The following is a 19965-nucleotide window of genomic DNA, read 5'->3' as shown; positions in this document are numbered from 1 at the left end:
GTGGGTGTATGACCCAAATCAGTTCACGAAGAGTCTACCCTGGGGATTTTATGGATACTACTGGGGAAGACAAGTCTTCCTCCAGTGGGAATTCAAGTTATGAGATTCTGTAATGCTGGAGCCCCTGGGGGTCACCATGTGGAGCCAGCCTAAATGGAAACAGAGAAACATGCCAGAGCATGGAAGGGCGAAGACACAGGCAGACACAAATTCCTGATAGACTCATGGGCACCTAAGCTGCTAAGACAGCTCTGCCATGGGGCATTTCAGTTATATAAGCAATTCATTCCTTTATTGTTTTTTTACTTAAGCTCTTCTGTACAATTTATCATATTGTCCAAAAAGTCCTGACTAGTCTAGAGAGCTAGTCAGCTTGCTCTGACCCTGAATCATAATTCAAGTAGTTGTGCTTCTGTCGGGTCAATCTGCTGCTTTGTGGCCCACTTTGGTCACTGGATCTGTCAGAATGTGTGTGAATCCTAATCATCTGGTTAGTTCTCTAGCTCATCTGCCTGGTCAGCCATCCCCAGAGGCCAGACCTTCAGCTCTAGGCTTAAGCCCAGAAGGCACTGCAAGATCTGTGACACCAACTGTTGCCCATCCGCATCTCTATTGCCAATTCTGGCTTCCTAGTGCTGTGATGGCCGTACCACTCTGACATCCTCTGCCACGACACTGATGGAGCCATATGTCTGACTGCCACCTTGGTTGGACCTTGGCCTGACTTCTACAGTTGAGTCCATAGCAGAAATTACAAACTGGTAGGTGAGAGTTGAATCTGACACCTAGATGCATCTTGTTGGTCCTATTATTTTTAAAAGTATATTTTTAAAGACTGTTTTAGATTCTCAGCAAAAGTAAGTGTTAAGTACAGACAGTTCCCATATACCTGCTGTCCTTCCCATCCCCCAACCCCACACCTCCATCATCAACATTCCGTGCCAGAGTGGCACCTTTGTCACAATGATGAACCTACCTCGACACATCATTATCACTCCAACTCCACAGTTTACATTAGGGTTCACTCTTTGTGTTGTATATTCTGTAGGTTTGGGTAAAAGTATAATGACATGTATGCACCATTACCGTATCAGAAAGGATAGGGTGGGTATCCTCACCCTAAAAATCCTCTGGTCTCTGTCTATTCATCCTTCCATCTCCCAGCCCCTGGCAACCATTGATCTTTTCACTGTCTCTAGAGTTTTGACTTTTCCAAAATGACACATTGTCAGAATTGCACAGTGTGTATGTAGCCTTTTCAGACTGGTTTCTTTCATTTAGTAATGTGCATCTGAGGTCCCTCCAAAACCCAGGTCTTTTTGTGCCTTATAGCACATTCCTTTTTATTGCTGGATAATATTCAGTTGTCTGGATGGACCACAGTTTATTTATCCATCACCTGCTGAAGGACACCTTGATAGCGTCCAGGTTTTGGCAAGTATGGATAAAGCTGCTACAAACTTCCACGTGCAGGTTTGTGTGTGATTGCCTTGCTATTTTTATTAAAAAACAATTTTTTTTTTTAAACAGTGGTGCTGGGGATTGAACTCAGGGCCTTGTGTATGCTAAGCATGTGCCCTTTACCACTGTGCTACACTCAGTCCCTTATTTTAAATTCTAATCAGCAATCAATACTTAAGTATTAAGAGATTACACAAAAACAGATTTCCAGGAGGTCTTGAAAATTCAGAGATTCTGGTGACACTGGGTCCGCACTCCTACAAGGCAGGAACTGAGAGGTGAAGGCCCCAAAGGTAGGCACAGGTTCTCAAGTTCACTGCAGACCCCATTCATCCTACACAGCTCCTGTTACCTGCCTGGCTCCACAGGCCCTCGGCTTGCTGCCTCTGCACTGTACTAGTATCCTGTCCTGCAGGTAGCACTACTTCAGTGGATTATGTTTCTGTCCAGGTCTAAGCTACTCCTGGTGCATTCTGTTCCTTCAAAGAAAATTCTTTCTTTCTGGAGTTATCAAGAAGCACAGGGACTTACTTAGGTTAAGATCCCAGGGAATGAGGGTAAACTGGGCAAGCTTTTGGATCCCATACACTAGGGGGTTGGAAAACTTCTTTTTTAGTAAAGGGCCAGACAGTATTCTAGGCTTTGTGGGCTATGTGGTTTCTTTTCCAACTATTCAACTCTGCTGTTGTAGTGTAAAAGTAGCCAAAAGACAATCTGAAACAAATGGGTGTGGCTGTGTTCCAATAAAAGTTTCTTTACAAAACAAGGCAGGTAGCTAGGATTTGCTCAGGTGGGCTGCAGTTTGTTGATTCCTGATTTAACTGCCACATCTGATACTTTCTTCCTTAAAGAACACTTTTCCTTTTGATCTTTTTCTGGCTCAAATGCTGATTAGGCAACAATCTCAAACAATGTATAGTATACTAATTTCTTACCAGCAGATTTTCTAAATGTACAGGGAAGCACAACAGCAAGCGAACTTGCGAGGGGGGAATCCTGTTGGAAGGAGCTCATCTTATCAGAGATTTCCCTCATGGACGCTGGTCACTTATCTGCTAGGTAAGTGCAAAGGCATCTAGTTTCACAGTGAAAGATTCATGCCAGAAACTAAATCTTTGCTCTGGCATCTTCTTTTATATAATAACTCTCTCCCATGGACAATCAAGGTGTTACACAGCTAGGAAAATGTCCCTATACAAACACTGCAGGGATTAGGAAAAGGCCATTCTTAGCTATGCAGAGCTTGACACAAATTAGAGCAATGAAACTTTTCTTCCCCCTTTTAACAGTTTTATGCAAGCAAATTCTGTTAAAGGTGAACATCAAGGGCAGCGCTGGCAAGTAGAGGTGATGATACAGACAATAGGGAGTTCAGGGGATTAGGAAGAATTGTTGCAGAGCAGAAGGAAACCCAAAGCCTGCAACTTTGCCATTGAGAAGCTGATCATCAAGGGAGAAGAAGTACAAGGACACCTGTACAGGTGGAATAGCATGTGCATCAGAAGTGTAATTAGGAAGGGCTTTCATGCTCAGGGTGCAACGTGGAACTTGCTGTAGCTGAATCTCAGAGGCCACCATCGCTCTTTCTTCTTCCTGCCCAGGGAATGACTTGATTTGCTATATCCCTTGATGATGGTTATTGTTTCTGATTATTCCAAAGTGGATTCTCTGACAAATCTGTTTGGCTGGTCAAGTTTTAAACTTGTAAGTGAAACAAATAGTTTTGCTTTTGCTTCTTTGATATTCCATTGTTAAAAACAGAAATCAGATAACTAAAAACATAATGGAAAAGTAAAGATACTGCTAAGGATTAAGAGAAGTCAAGTCTAGTGCCATTAATTTTGCATCTAGTCATGGTGATACATTATAAAACAAAAGAAAGAATAAAAGGCCTAAGACGAGGAAGATGATATTTTCATTTGTGTTATGAAAACCAAAATCCTTTTCCTGCTGTGTGATTTTGGACAAGCCAAATTAATTCTCTCTAGGCCTCAGTTTTCTTATCTGAAAAAATCACAAGATTCCTATGAGAAGACAATAAAACAATTTATGTGAAAGCATACTTAGAATTGTAAGGGATGTGGAAAGGCTTCTGTGTCGCCCTCCTCCTCTTCATGATGGCAGTGAGGCTGTGGCTGCTTCTCTGGGGATGGAGAGAAAGGCGCAGGACTATTGCTGCTTGATTTTCTGTCCCCACTGCCCCGCATGCTGGGGATTGAACCTAGGACCTCGTACATACTTGGCAAATGCTCTATCATATGAGCTATGCCACCAACCCTGAATTCCATCTTATAAATGACTTTCTTGTCCATCTGGTTCCAATTTCTCTCGTGCCCTATTTTCAAACAGAAGAACCTGATCACGGAAGCAAGCACGTGGGTGCTTTAAATTATTTTTCAGGTTGCATTACTGTTGTTATTCTAATAAAAATGTAAAACCTCCATTAAAGATTTGGTGTAATTAATACTGTTCAATGCAATGGTTTATCTTGTTTACTTTTATGAGAATAATGTTTCCAACTGGGACCATTTGTGCCTTGGGCATCGGGAATAATCTTTATGTGTTAAGTGGATCTAACTCACACATTAAAATGTGATCAGAAGCAGTGGTGATCTGTCCTATTTAAAATGCTCCTTTTCCATTCCGCATTATAGGATTGCACAGATAATACAGGCAATGTCATACTGAAAGAATGCCCGCTTCCCTAATTCTTCACCTTCACAACCTTTTATGCATTTATTCACTCATTTATACTTCTGGATTTACTATTAAAGAAAAGTTGAGAGAAGTGTACACCTCCCAATCCCCTTTGCCTCCTCTGACTCAAATTTAAGCTTCTTTCCTAGTTATTGGAAATTGATAACCAAAAGTCAGAGGAGTAGAATCCAAGTAAAGGCTTTGTTTCCTGCCAACGAGAGCTGAGAGTACCTTGAAAAACATGGTGAATGTTTTTCACAAATGTGAGTTCTTACAAAGGAAACTGGTTATCAAGTATTAATGGACTTAATAAAGATGACTTTGAAGAAATCTTTGGAGGCTTCTGTTTTCCTGGTCACATGTTGGCCACCAAGTTGATAAGAAAACTTTAAATGTAAGCATCTTGGCCAAGAGGCAAATGGCGCATATGGGAGTCAGGAAACTTGGAGTCTAATTTCAGTTCTGCCATTATCAACCTAATTAAAATTCTTTGCATTTTGCCTCAAATTGTTCTGTCTGAGCCAGGCTGTAGGGTGGGGGACTGGTGTGAATTCTCTCTGACAGGCAGGAAACCAATGGTTCTCAACCTTGTCTGTACACTGGCATGTGTCCGGGAGCTTATACAAGTCCTGACGCTCTGGTTACGCCCCAGATCCATTAAATCAGACTCTGCAGGTGTGACTGTGGCAGGATTCCCAGGTGATGACAATGTGTGGCCCAGATGGAGGACCACTGGATTGCAGGATTTAAAAGCTGGACCAGTGTCTGTAAAGCCTTTGTGCGAAAGAGATGAAGACGAGAGCTCAGGCCTGGGTGGTGCTGTGCTGGTAAATCTGCTAAGTGTGAGAGGGAGAAGAGTGGCCCGCGGATCTACTGGGGCGAGGGGCCCAGCAGTGGGATCAACATATGGTGCAGCAAAGAGTTTCCTTAGCTACTGTTTGCTCACCCCAGTCTCAATTTCAAGTAGTCCAGGTTTGCCACCCCTTGCTTCTTTTCCTTCTATCTTTCTAAAACTCATATTTGGCACCCCCACCCCAAAGAAGATTTCTGTTTTTCAGAGTGGTCCACGGAAAGGCACCATGAACTTGATATTATCACTTGATTGTGTTAGAACACAATGTGAGTTCAAAGTCACATCTATTTCCTTGCCTTCACTTTTGAGGACTTAGTTGTCATTTCCTTTCTCCTCCACCTACTCTAGTCTGACCTGTTTTCAAGCAGCAACTGAAGGTCTGCCTTCCCTATTCTATTTTGGCTCTCAATAACCCGCTCATTTCCAGAACTCCTACGGCATTCCTAATCAATACCATAATTCAATGCCATCAGGTATTCTTTGCAATTTCACGTTTGTCAGTTAGGCTTCCTAAAACTTGCTGGAGACCCCAGCCTGAAATATCTAGATCCCTTCCCAAGCCTTGCATGCTAGAGGTGTTCTGTTAGGACTGGGCCGTCTTGGTTGCCCTTCTGCTTATTTTCCTTGGACCCATCTTGTTCCTGAAGGGACATGACTACAAATGCTCCTGTATTCTAGTTGTAGCTGCAGGATGTTCTAAAAGGTTCTGTTTCTACGGGCTCTCTTAAAGGCACTCTCACACTCTTTTGGCTGCAGAAGTGAAATACTGTTGTCCAAAAAGATTCTTGACAACCCACATAACCTGAGGTAGCTTATCTGTGTGAGCCTGTTCCAGGTGAAAGAAGCCAGAACTTCTGTGGTTCCTTCTGTGGATAAGGATTTAAGACAAGGCAACTCACAGAACCCAAGAGGTGCTTTGGGAAACCCCAGGCTCAGCTCTGCCTTAAGCACTGTGGAGCAGTGTCAGTCAGTGGCACTTTCTGTGGTGGTGATATGCTCTACATCATAGGCCCTTGAAATACAGCCTGTGTGGTTGAGACATTCAGCTTTTAATTTTGTTTTAATTATACTTAAATTTAAATATCCACATTTGGCTAGTGGCCACTGTACTTGACAATGCAGTGAGGTTCATGGAAGACAAACGGGCTATATTTGCAGGATCAAGGGAGCTTCCCCCAGCTGAGTTGCTTCCTTCACTGGATCAGTGCAGTTCTCTGTCAGTGAGGCTGGGCCTCAACGTGGCTTCTGCTTTCCAGAACTATGCTCAATGCTGAGGAGGGAAACTTCAGTTAGCTCTATGATATCATATATTTCTACTTTTCTTTTTTTCAGTACTGATGATTGAACCCAGGGGTGCTTTACCACTGGGCTATATCCCCAGTCCTTTTTAATTTTTATTTTGAGACAGGGTCTCACTAAGTTGCTTAGGGACTAAGTTGCTGAGGCTGGCCTTGAATCTGCAATTCTCCTGCCATGGCCTCCAGAGTTGCTAGGATTACAGGCATGTGCCCCTGTGCCCAGCAAATTTCTACTTTTAAAATGATTGAAAAATTGTGTTTAAACTGTTTGGAATCCTCAAATGGCAGACACTATCTAGTAATTCCACCCTTCAATAAACATGAGGTAAATAAAATAGAGAGGACCAAGGTATCTTGCCCAAGGTCACATGAAATTGAATACTCTGCTGAAGAAGTTACCACAGATATTAAAACAGGTTACAGATTTTCAAAAAGCATATATGAAAATATTATTAACATTAAAACAAAGATGAATGTCATTTAACCTTTATGATTCAAGACCTTCTGTGACTTTTCAGTGCCTGAGGGTTATGATGACGACCAGTTAAGGTTGACTTAACTGAGATGATTGTATTGTTGCTATATAGTGAAGCCCAGCAATTTTTTTTTAATAAGTCCTTCTTTTTTTTTTTTAATAAGTCCTACAAGTTAACTTTTTTTGCTTGTCATTTGTCATCATAAAAGATAAAAGAAGTACTAGGAATGATGGTACATGCCTATGATCTCAGCAACTTGGGAGACTGAGGCAGGAGGCTCTCAAGGTCAAGGCTGGTCTGGGCAACTTACTGAGGCTCGTTTAAAACTTAAAAATAAGAGGACCAGGGATCTAGTTTGATGATAGAGGCCCTGGGTTCAATCCCAGGAACACAGGTGGGTCCACACACCACACACACTCGATATAAGAAGAATATACACATTATCAGTTATTTAAGCTGCTGGTTGTTTAAATCCTAGATACAGGAGTGTTTACCTTAATGATCTTTAATATAAAAGCTAATGTTACAATCACTATTATTAGGCTTGGTCATCTGGGAGTAATGACAGATTTGTGCTCAGCCAAATCTTTTCTTTAATTTCCACCATTTCTTCCTATTTAAGGTGATATAAGGTACATATTATTTGTTTGGTTAGGGTCATAAGATCCCCTGTGTTTGGAATGGAGCCAAGAACTCCAATCAGCATAGCCAAGTGGTTTTGGCCTGTTGCTTTTCAACAGAGTTCAGGAAAGGACAGATTCTACTTCATTATATATTACCTAGAAGGACCTGATGACTAAAGATCTCTGAAAATGAGAAGCTCAATACACAGCTGATGCTCTCACAGTAATCTAGCACAGAAGGCACTTTTTTGGTTAAGTTGATGGGCACTTGCATAAACTACTTTTCAAGTGCTCTGTGGTGAGGGTCCATTTTTTTCTTGTTTACATCCATTATGAACTAATAATTTTATAAAATATAATAACAATGAAATAAAAACAAAAGAGAACCCTACAAAATACAAGGTCTGATTTATTATTCCTATTGTGGTCAACAACTGTAACATTACTGTATCAAATTGCTATGAACGATTCTCCGCAGACTTTCAGAGCATTGGCAGTCTGCAGTCTGGCACAAGCCTGAGGACTGCACTTGGGAGTAGCACTGCCTTAACCTCCTGCCTGTCAGAACATCCTGCCTGACCTTTCAGAAGGGAAAACAGATGGCTACCTGTATTAGATAGTTTAGATAGGAAGTTTGTAGGAAGGAAGACCAGGTAATATTTGAAGGTCATTCCAGTTTGCTGATTCCTGACCTGGGTCATTTGGGTCCATTTCTGCTTGTGGCTTCCATTCATCTGCACAGAAAACAGGGCTTCTGGGCTCCTACGTGTCTCTGCCTCTTGAGCTCTTTGTTCAACATGGTTCTCCTGAGCTGCCAGTGTTTGATGCTTAGAAATAACTCCTTTCTCTCCAACATTTAGCTTCAATGGAATGGAAGAGGAAACATTTATAACACCTCTCTGGATTTTTTAATCTCAAAATACCATTTTCAATTGTCATCGACTCTATATAGTCTTAGCCCATAATGCATTTTTTTTTTTTTTTGTACTGGGGATTGAACCCAGAGGTGCTTTACCACTGAGCTATGTCCCCAGTCCTTTTTATTTTTTATTTTGAGGAAGTGTCTCACTAAATTGCTGAGGCTGGCCTTGAACTTGGGATCTCCTGCCTCATTCTCTCAAATTGTTGGGATAACAAGCATGTGCCACTGCATGTACCACCTGGTCATAGCATAATTCTTAACTGCTGAAGTGTTTCATTATATATGTATCACTATACAAATTTTTTTTTATTTTAATTTTTTGGTTTTTGCAATACTTGGGATCAAATTCAAGGTCTTATACATGGTAGGCAAGTACTCCACCACTGAGCTACATCCCCAAGCCCCTCACTGTTTAAATATTGATGTGACTCATACTTTTCATCACAATACCTTGACAAATAATTCTCCTTAGCTCAATATAAGTGTTTTTTCCTGTGCCACCAAACAACCTTACTTCATTAGAGCTTGACTTCTAATTTGTTACGCAGCAGGGATAGGTAAATTAGTGTTGCTAAAAAAGAGATAGGGAATTTTCTATTTTTCTTTCCCTTTATCTGCTACTTTTTATCTTTATTAATTTCATGATTTTGGTTTTGTTTTAGTCAGCTTTTTTACTGCTGTGACTAAATGACCTGACCAGAACAACTGCAGAGGAGGAAAAGTTTGTTTGAGCGCTCATGGTTTCAGAGGTCTCAGTCCACAGGAAGTTTGTTCCATTCCTCAGGGCTCGAGGTGAGCCAGAACATCATGGGGGAAAAGTATGGCAGAGGGAAATGGTTCGCATGATGATCAGACAGCAGAGAGCGACTCTACTCACCAAATACAAACATATACCCCAAAGCCAGGCCTCCAATGCCCCACCTCCTCCAGTCACATCCCATCTGCCTTCAGTTACCTACTACTCAATTAATCCCACTAGCTGATTAATTCACTGATTGGGTTAAGATTCTCACAACACAATCACTTCTCCTCTGAACCTTCTTGCATTCTCACATGTAAGCTTTTGGGGGACACCTAACATCCAAACCATAACAGGTTTCTAGTTTGAATTTATTGTCTTTAAAAAAATTGCTGTAACCTGGATGTGATGTTGTACAACTGTAATCCCAGCAATTTGGGAGGCTGAGGTAGGAGGATCACAGATTTGAGGCCAGACTCAGCAATTTAGGCCCTAAGCAACTTAGTGAGATCCTGTCTCAAAATAAAAAATAAAAAGGATTCCGGATGTAGCTCAGTGATAAAGTGCCCCTGGGTTCAATCCCCAGTACCCAAAACAAACAAACAAATAAATAAATAATTAAAATCTGGTATAAAGCAAGCTTGGCTAATTTGCTTATTAAAAATATAATTCACAGTGGAAAAGTATCATGACTAATGGATAGATAATAACTTCTATTATAAAAATATTTTTCTATTTAAGAAAGTCTAAGAATATTATGCAATTTGGTTAAACTTTTAAATAAATCCCCACCTAACGGTTCCAGGGCAGCTAAGCAAAGTTGCCCTGCATAGGTTTCACCTGAAATCATGTTTTCTTATTCTTTACTGTGCAGGCTAAATTCCACTGAGGGGCAAACATGAGATGACTAAGTCAGGGCCACAGGAGATGTGAAGAACTTTTGAAACGGTTCAGATGGCTAGTGTACACCATCATACACACGTCAGAAGAAGACAGACAGCACCTGTGCTTCCACCAACCTCCTAACTGGAACATTTCCCAAAATATAGTTCCCTCCTTTCCTCTCACATCCACTCATGTGGTTTCATGATTCATTTCCCAAGTTCAGTTCTACAATTCAAATATTTCTATTTTGTGTTCCTCTCTTTGCCTCAAATTCAACAGACCTAAAATAAAATCAATCTCAGAGTTGGATGAGATCCCAGGGGACATCTAATCTTGACTTCAGTGGCTACATGAATAGTTTCTATAAGGCTTCCAAGAGGGAAGTTTCTCTAATCTCTCCTTTCACACCTCCAGCTCCAGGGAATTCCCCTCTTTCCAAGATAGTCATTTTGGAATTCAGTTCCCAACACCAATTCTATGTTCTGGTTTTCCCGGTCAGGAAATTATATCCTTCTCTTTCCAGCTCTTCTGTTCCCTTCAGTCAGCACTATTTGACTATTCTGCTTAAATAAGGATGGGATGGGTAAGGCCTAAAGCTTTTCCTCAGCCCCCGCTCAGAGGCCTACAATGCCTAGAACATAATTAATTGCTGATTAATTGTATTGCAAGTAAAGATTTCTTACTTTGAATCTTGTAATCCATGCGATGTTTTTGACCAAATAGCTGCATGAGAATTATATCATGTAGTCATAAATTAAAATCAGAGCTATAGTTCATTAGTAGATGAAGTGATAATTGTGTAGTTTCTATATCACTTAAAGACTCCTGTTGACAGAAAAGTGTTGTATGCAATGGGAAAAGACATTTCAAAGAAATTTTGGCAATACCTGCACAGTTCACAGAAGAGGGCTCATTCTTTTAAGTCTGTCATGTGGTTTTTGTATGTGTTACTCTGTAGACCCAGCCTAGTTTCCCCTATATAAAAGCAACAGTGAATAAATACATTTTTACTTTTAAAAGTAAAAAACAACATAACCTACCTTCCCTGTCATCTTAGTAATGCTAGCACTTTAAATGGCATTAAAGATGCAAAATTTGAAACTTTAACAGCTAATTTCACTGATTTTCAAAATTATTTCAGTAGGATGGATAGAAATAGAATCCCTGAATGTTATATATCATCGCTCCCCACACCTGAACACAGACGTGTGCCAAACGATGAGTTATGTGTAGTTCATTAAGGCCCAGATTCCTTTCTAAGATATGGCCCTGGAAGAAAATGACTTCGTGATGAGTAAATCACCAGTTACTAGAGTAATTTTCCAAAAGCTGTGTTGCTGCAAAGAGACCTGCTAAACACAGGATGAGTCACACTGCTGTTTAGAATTTGGGCTACAGAAGCCCACCAAAGAAGGCTGTTCTCCTCATATCTCACACTCTAGTTAAAAATGCATTCCACTTAGTGCAGCACAAAGTTATTTGAGAACTGCTTCTTCCCAAAGGATTCAGTGAGGTAGAAACTACACAAAGGACAAGGAAGATCACTCTCTTATTTAGATCTTTAAAAATGATTAGCTTTCAAAAGGATTGAGAACAGGTGCTAAAACAAGTGTGCATGCTTGTGTGTTCATAGCAGACCATTCACAACAGCCAAAAGGCAGAAACGTTTCAAGGGTTCATCCATCAATCACTCTTCTCTGGATGGATAGACAAATCATGGTATATCCACACTATAGGACAGTATTTGGTCATAAAAGAATGAATTACTGATAAATAATGCAAAATGGATGAACTTCAAAAACAGCCATGTTCAGTGAAAGAAGACAGCCACAAAATGTCACGTATTACATATTCCATTCAGATGAAATATTCAAAATAGATAAATCCATAGAGATAGAATGTGGATTGGTGGTTGCCAGGGCAGGGGTAGGGGGGTGGGGGAGGACAGGAAAGAGGAAATGGGAAGAAATTGCTTAAAAGGGAAGGGATTTGACTTTGGAATGACCGTAACATTCTGGAACTGGACAGAAGCATAAGTTGCACAACATTGTGAATATACCAAATGCCACTGAATTATTCATTCTATAATGGCTAAGAAAAATAAAAGCAACAAACTGGTCTTAAAACCAGAGTGTTGCTTCTAGAATCCTCTCCACTGGGCTTACCTTGCACACCATGGATGTCTTTGCTCCGAGCCTAGCAGCTTGGACACACTGGTTGGCACCTTTCCCCCCAAAGCCAATGAAAAACTTGTGTCCATGGATGGTTTCTCCAGTTTTTGGCAAACGAGAAGTCAGACTATTAAAATTTAAGAAGAGAAGAAAAAAAAAGCACATTGGTAACTACAATCAATTTAAGTTCTATCGAAGGAGGGGAAGCGATCTAATGGAGCGCTAAATAGTCTTAACAGTAAAACTGTGGGCTGAAGCAGGGAGAGCGCCTCTCCCTTCAGGGTGGCATTCAGAGTCCATATCATTATGGTTCTTGACAGAACTCTCTGTCCCCACAGCTGCAGCTGGACTTCAGGGATCAGCTACTGGGGTCCCTGCATCATGGGTACTTCTGTTCCACATGCCCTCCCCAGGGCCCAGCACAGGGCTTCATTTACTGTGGGAGTTACTAACTGGGATGAAGTCATTCTGTACAGGATCATCTGGTCACTTTTACAAGAAGCAGGAGGTGTACTAGGATTCTAGTGATCATGTATAGGACCTAAGGAGAAGAGGGAAGTTGTAATTCCAGGCAGGGAGTAAAAAATTCTATTTGTTGCTGAGCGCAGTGGCCGAAACCTGCAATCTTAGTGACTATTGCGGTTGAGGATTGCAAGTTTGAGACCAGCATTGGCAACTTAGCGAGGCCCTAAGTAACTCAGCAAGACCCTATCTCAAAATAAAAAAGGGGCTCGGTGTAGCTCAGTGGTTAAATGTCCCTGGTTTCAATCCCCAGCAACCGCTCTGCAATTATTTGTTTACTTGGAGGTGGGAATAGGAGCAAGATATTGAGGGGGCAGAATGAGGTTTGGGTCCTAGTCTATCTTGCATACCACATTATTCCATGCATTGACTAACAAAGAACATCTATTTAAAGCAAAGGATCCTAAAGAGCTATTTTAATTTTTATTATGTAATTTTTCAAACACATACAAGTAGAGAAAATAGTATATGGACTTCCCTTACCCCTGTCACCCATCATCCAGACCCAGTATTACCCACTCACAGCCAATCTTCTTTCAATCCATACCTTCACTGATTTCTCCAAAAGCTAAGGGTTTTTACCATGTTACTGCCTAAAGATGTTTGTTCCAATGTAAGATTTTTATCACTTTAAAGATGGAAGATATGAGGAAACAAAATATTTAGAGGAGGAAAGGAAATGACTGACTTTAAAATGTAAGAGTTCTGGGTGTACCAGTGAGTGAAGACGGGCTCTAATGGCAGGAGGAAGGGTTCAAGGGCCAGATAGAGCAGTTGGAGAGAGGGAGGTGTGACCAGAAAGGTTAAACAGCTTTAGGTAGGAAAGAAAGAGGTAAATTTGCAATGGTAAACCTATTGAGAACTAATGAACAAATTATAAATTCATATTAATTTTCAGGCTGTGATGTATCTGAAGTCAATATCTTATTCATATTAGTACATGCCAATTCCTACAGGTCACTAACAGCTTGTTTGCAGTGGGCTGACATATAATTGATGCCAAGAACACATGATTTCTTCAACAAGACTAAGCTCAACCTGTGAACCTTCTTTATGTGGTTCTAAAAGTGTCAAGAAGTTGGGCTAAACTATTCCATTCCCTAGCATTGTGCTGTCAAATATGGTTGATATTCAAAAGAGACTCTTCAATAATTTGAAAACATCCCACTCCTCCCCTTTTCAATTCTATTTTTATCTTAGATTCTAAATGCATTTATAGTACTGATGAAAAAAATATACATCTAGAAGGTTCACTTCTGAAAAAGGTACTCAATCAAGAGAAAAATGGTTTTAATGTAATGTTATTATCCTGTCATTTAATTTAGCAATGACAAGTGATGATGAGATTTTGATTTGCATCAGAAATCTTAAACATTTTAGGATTCTGTTATGAACAGGCAATGATGAGTAATCTGTGATTGAGTAACCATGTGAATTCTTGGCTTATTGATGCTGCTACAAACACTCATAACAACCTTATAAAGAAAAAATATCCAATGTGGCTAAAAAAGGGCCAAATAACTTAATTAGTAAGACTGTCATCAAAGAAACTTATGGCTCCTGCTATATTTATACTTATATCTGGGTCTCACAATTTGCTGGTTTGAATAAAGTGTCTTTTATTATTAGCTGTGAGAAATCATGAGAAATTTATCACCAGCTTATTACTGGGATGTATATGTATGCAGGGGAGGGTGGAATCAGGGGTATAGTGTGTGTTTGATGTGGGAGCAGATGGCTGGAATTTAAACTCATTTCTAAATAAATGATATTAACAAGCACTGTATTAATTCAGCAGTCCCTAAAATTCTTCACTCCTTTGGTATTTTACTGCTTTCTTTTCACTTCCTTCTGCATCCTCCCCCCAACTCTTGCCCCTTCCTTTGTAGATAATATCCTGTATGAGGAAAGGGACCAAGTCTACTATTTTCTCCATTTTATCCATAGGGACTGTCACTTAGTATGAGTTGAACAGATACTTGCTGACAGAACAAAATCATTTTAAGAGCCTCCCTTTGTCTCTTTTCTATGTCCCCCCTGTATAGCATCCATTCTTGTTTCTGAATTGATGCTGAGGTGGTGATTAGGGGAAGGAGGAAGAGACTGGCAGGGATGACTGCACAAGGGTCTGGCAATAAAGTCCACATTTCACCAGATCTTGCCCATTGCATTCCCAATTTTAGCAGCATCCCCTTCCATAAGCAAAAACTGTAACTCTAAGTCATATCATTATTCCTTCATTCATGCAATCACCCAACAAATGTTGAGTCAGTGTTTCATGATGTACCTTCTGCAGGACAAAATCAACTTGCTAACAATGGGATAAAATCCAAGCCTAAAGCAAGTAACAGAAGAGTGAATACACACACACACACACTTGCTACAGAGCAAGGAGCTTATTAGGATATGGTTTATGTCTTTTAAAAGGAAAAAGATAGGGCTGGGGAGATAGCTCAAGTCGGTAGAGTGCTTGCTTTGAAAGCACAAGGCCCTGGGTTCCATCCCCAGCACCGCAAAAAAAAAAAAAAAAAAAAAAAAAGGAAGAAGATATATTTACAGTCATGCATGGCCTAACCAGAGGACATGTTTTGAGAAACGGTTGTTGGGTGATTTTGTTGTTTCTGTCACAATACAATCTTTTGGGACCTTTGTATATGCAGTCCAGGGTTGACAGAAGTGTCATTATGCACTGCATGACTGTTCATGTTCTCATATGGTATGTAAATCCACAGAAAGTGAAATGTTTATGATAGGTATCCATACAGAAGGGTGGGTCTAAAATTTTCATGTTTTACTTTATATACTTATGCACATTTAATTGCATACAACAATATATTTGTGTTATGGGATAGCACTCATCACTGCTCCTCTGATTCACTATTCTTCCCTATTTTCTAGTCACCTACTCTTTCTCTGCACCTACTGGCTTCTTGCAGGTGCAACCTCATGGAGCTTTGCCCAGGCTGCATGCTTTCTATTCCAGGGCATTTTTGTTTGTTTGCTGTGGCTCTTCAGGTTGTCCTGAAGGAGTGAGCAACCAGTTGCTTGGAGGAATGTCAACCTGAGAAAGTCAAACATCTTCCTATGGGCTCTTCTTACTTCCCTGCTTCAATTCCATCGCCCCTTACTCTTGCTTCCTCCATTACGGTGCTGAGCAGAGTAGGTGCGTCTAACTCTGTCTTATGCTGTTTCTCTTTAACAAACTAAAATTGTTTACTGCATATGTATTCATTTTTTTTTTTTTTTACAAAAGTAATTTTAAAGAGTGGACAATGGAATAGAACAACTAGAAAGCTAATTACAAACAAGTAGAAGCATTTCTGAATTTCAAATCCTAATTTACTTTTAACTTGGCTTTCCTAACTTTTGCCTTATTTAAATCATGAAATTATGCTGATTTTTAAAATACTTTTTTAGTTGTCAATGGACCTTTAGTTTTCACTTATTTATACATGATGCTGAGAATTGAACCCAGTGCCCAGGCAGGTTGCTCTATCACTGAGCCACAACCCAGCCACTATGCTGATGTTTAAGAAAGGACCTGCACAGAGCACAACCCCCTGGATATAAGCATTACTCTTGTATCTAGCAAGGTGTTAAAGACAAATTAAAGTGTTCGAAGTGTGGAGGGAGGTAGGAAACAGTTCTGGTAGAAAAACACTGTTGCTACCATTTAAAAATTAAAATAGTGGTACATTTCTGAAGGAGGTTTTGAAAAAACCCACACAGGCAAAACCAACCATAATTAATATAACTGAATCAGAAACAAATGCTGAGTTTTAAAAATGTTACAACACTTTGGACTGGACAGAAATGAACAGTGATACATGTTTCAAGATGGCCCTGTGCTCTTCCCTGCCATGAGAGGTCTCATGCTTACAGCCTGAGTGTTTGAGGCGGGAGGCCTGAGCCTCTTGCTGATGTATTACTGTGACAGCTTTTCCCTCTTTGAACCAGCTTCTTCTCTTGCAAAACAGTTTAATAATACTTGTCAACTCCTGAAATGCCTGGGTTTTGTGCTCTGAGTTAACTCACTGACAGGTGTTACCAGAACAATTTATCAATTGCTTTTAACTTCTTGACAATGAAGTGATTGTTACAGATTCTCAGATTATTCAAACTAAAGGAAGGAATGACCTGGTGGTAGGGGGATGAGAAGTCTTTCAACCAAAGAGTCATGATAATAATGGTTTCAGCCAAAGTCAAGGAATATGTTGCCTCTTGGCTTTTGCACGGATCTATCCTTCTGGCAGCAAGCTTCTGACATACTGTAAGCCTCTACAATAGGAGATTATGCTATAAGTTAATACCCAATTAAAATTCACTACACTAATTTATTATTCTTACTGCCTGTATTCTTCAACCATATCTGTTCTTCTCAACATTTGTGTATGTCATATTTAAAAGGCTGAGAGTAATTTCAAAATCAAGTTGTCACTTACAACAACATGGATGAACTTAGAGGACATTATGTTAAGTGAAATAAGCCAGGCACAGAGAGATGATCTCATTTATTTTCAGAATCTAAAAAAATTGAACTCATAGAAGTAGAGTTGAATGGTGACTGGAGGCTGGAGGGGAGAGGTGGCAGGGAAGGGGGAGACATTGACCAATGCATACAAAGTTACCATCAGACAGGCAGAGTAACTTCTGGTGTTCTACTGCACAGGAGGATGACCACAGTGAAAAACATTGTGTATTTCAAAATTTAATAGAGAATTTTGAAGGCTCTCACCACAAAGAAATGATAAATGTTTGAGGTATCAGATATGCTAATTATCCTGATTTGATCATTACAAAATGAATACATGTATTGAAACATCATATTGTATCCCATAAATATGTGCAATTATTTAATAACACTTAAAAAATCAAATTAGTGGCATCTACTTCTATTTCTGTAAAAGATCTTAGCATCCCAATTAAAAATTCATTTGACAACCCCTAATTCTAAATGTGCATACACACATACACACACAATCTGCAAATATGTATACATATACACATATGCCTATATATGACTTATTTAAGATGACCTATGAATTATGCTTTAAATAGTTCTTCCTGAAGGCCTTCCTGGACTATGTTATAGGAGACAGCCCAATTCTTAATTATTTTTGGTACTGGGGATTGAACCTAGGGGTGTTTAACCACTGAGCTATGTCCCCAGCCCTGTTTATTTTGAGATAGGGTCTCACTAAGTTGCTTAGGGCCTTGCTAAGTTGCTGAGGCTGGTCTCAAACTTGCAATCCTCCTATCTCAGCCTCTCAAGGTACTGGGATTAGAGGTGTGCACCACTGTGCCTGGCTCTTATTTAATTTTTGTTAGGTATTCATTCATTCTAACAAGAAAGACGATGTTTCTGGATCAGAGATAGCATTTGAGTACAGCAGTTCCCCCTTATCCATGGGGAGTATATTCCAAGACCACTATTGGATGCCTGCAACCATGGATAGTGCCAAACTTTTATATACGTTTTCTCCCATATATATACACCTATAATAAAGTTTAAAAAATTGGAACAGGAAGAGATTAACAATAACAAAAAAGTAGAACAGTTATAATAATATACTGTAATCAAATTGCCAGCATCTCTACTCTTGCACTTTGGAATCACTATTAAGTAAAACAAGGGCTACTTGAACACAAGCACTGCAATACCATGACAACTGATCTGATAATCGAGAGCTCTAGATGGGTAATGTATACAGTGTGGATGGACACACTGGACCAAGCCATGATTCACATCCCAGGTGAGCTAGAGTAGTACTGCATGTACTCTCTCAGCTATTTTCCTGAACAAAGTCTATTCTTGCTTCATATTTAAAGGGTGTGGAATTCTGTACTGATGTTTTATTTTTCAAGCACTTTAAAGATTTTATTTTCTTATAGTTTGGATGGACAAGAAATCAAATCCTTGCTCTTCTATTATGTGCACCCTCCAAATGCCTGTAATTTTTATTTTTTATAATGGACCCGCACCTGCATTTGCTCAGAATGTGCTTTAATGTAGTTTACATTGTATTTATCCTGCTTGGAGTTCACTGAAATCCTTAGATTTATGTTAATCTGCCAACCTTTATGGCTTTCATAAAATTTGAAAACATTTTAGTCATTGTTTCTTCAAATATTTTTGTGCCTCTAGCTTTTGCTTCTTAAGACTCCAATTATACTTACGGTAGATCATTTGTCCCCCACATCTCAGAGGCTCTGTGCAGTTTTTCTCTTTCAATTTAGATAATCTCTATTATTATATCTTCAAGGTCACTTATTCCTTCTTCTATAATGTCCATTCTGTTGTTTAGGCCCATCCAATTTTTAATTTCCATACTGCATCTTTCATTTCTTAAATCTTGAATTGGTTCTCTCTTGTATTTTCTATTTTTCTCATGTTCATGTTTTTCTTTGCATTTCTGAGCACATTTATAATGGCCCTTTTTTCCCTGTTATGGGAGAGCATGCTACCACTGAGCTACATCCCAGGCCCTTTTTATGTTTTGAGGCAGGGTCTCACTAAATTGCCCAGGCTGGCCTCAAATTTGTGATATTCCTGCCTTGGCCTCCTGAGTAGCTAAGATTACAGATGTGTACCACAGCATCCACCTTCTAATGGCTCTTTTAAAGTCCCTTTCTGCTAATTCCACTACCCCTACTATTTGTCTCTCTTTTGATTAACATTTTCCCTTCCCTCTTTGTCTAGGATCAAATTTTCCTAATTATTTGCATGTCCAGTGACTTTTTTTGTGGTACTGAGATTGAACCCAGGAACTCACACATGCTAGGCAAGCACTATCAGCCTTATTTTATTTCATCCTATTTACTTATTTAATCTATATTTTTTAATTTTCAGGGGTTGCCACCTTTGCAGAACTTTAATATCTAGCAACAGACTTCAGGGAACTTTGAGGCAGATTTTTAAAGTTTTCCTTTATCAGCTTCTTCTGCTCCAGTACATTCTCTTACACATTCCAGCCTCCTTAGCCTCCCTAAGCTATGAACTTTGTTTTCTCAAGCATCAATGTAACCATGCTGTCCTTGAATTCCTCTTTATGCCAGGGTCAGCAATAAGACTTCAGGACTCACTTTGCCTATCTTTTCTCTTCTTGATAATACTCCTGTGCTGCCTGTTTTTTGATATCTGAAACAGTTGTTTTCTAGTTTTTAATGGTGGGAGGATAAATCTGGCAATAGTTACTATAAAATGATCAAGAGTTAATATTTTTGAGGGAGTGATCTATCCACTAAAATTAAGTTTATGTATATGATAAATAATATAATGAGGTAAAATCAGGGAAAAGCTGGGTACAGTTGTAGCCCT

At 39.6% G+C, this 19965-nt stretch overlaps 1 protein-coding gene across 7 annotated transcripts in view; it reads right to left on the bottom strand.

Annotated features, from left to right (window-relative positions):
- RBKS (ribokinase) overlaps positions 1-19965 on the bottom strand; it is an 84878-nt gene that overhangs the window by 54531 nt on the left and 10382 nt on the right. For all 7 annotated transcript variants that reach the window (XR_013759129.1, XM_079110349.1, XM_079110347.1 and 4 more), the window contains exon 2: positions 12120-12252. Coding sequence is in view for 6 of the 7 variants with exons in the window: in XM_079110347.1 (XP_078966473.1) it covers positions 12120-12252 (133 nt within the window). In the remaining variant the exon portion in view is untranslated. The remainder of the gene's footprint in view (positions 1-12119; positions 12253-19965) is intronic.

The sequence above is a fragment of the Sciurus vulgaris genome (genome assembly GCF_902686455.1).
Source record: "Sciurus vulgaris genome assembly, chromosome: 14".
Lineage (NCBI taxonomy): Eukaryota > Metazoa > Chordata > Mammalia > Rodentia > Sciuridae > Sciurus > Sciurus vulgaris.
This window is presented reverse-complemented; position numbering and strand designations above follow the sequence as displayed.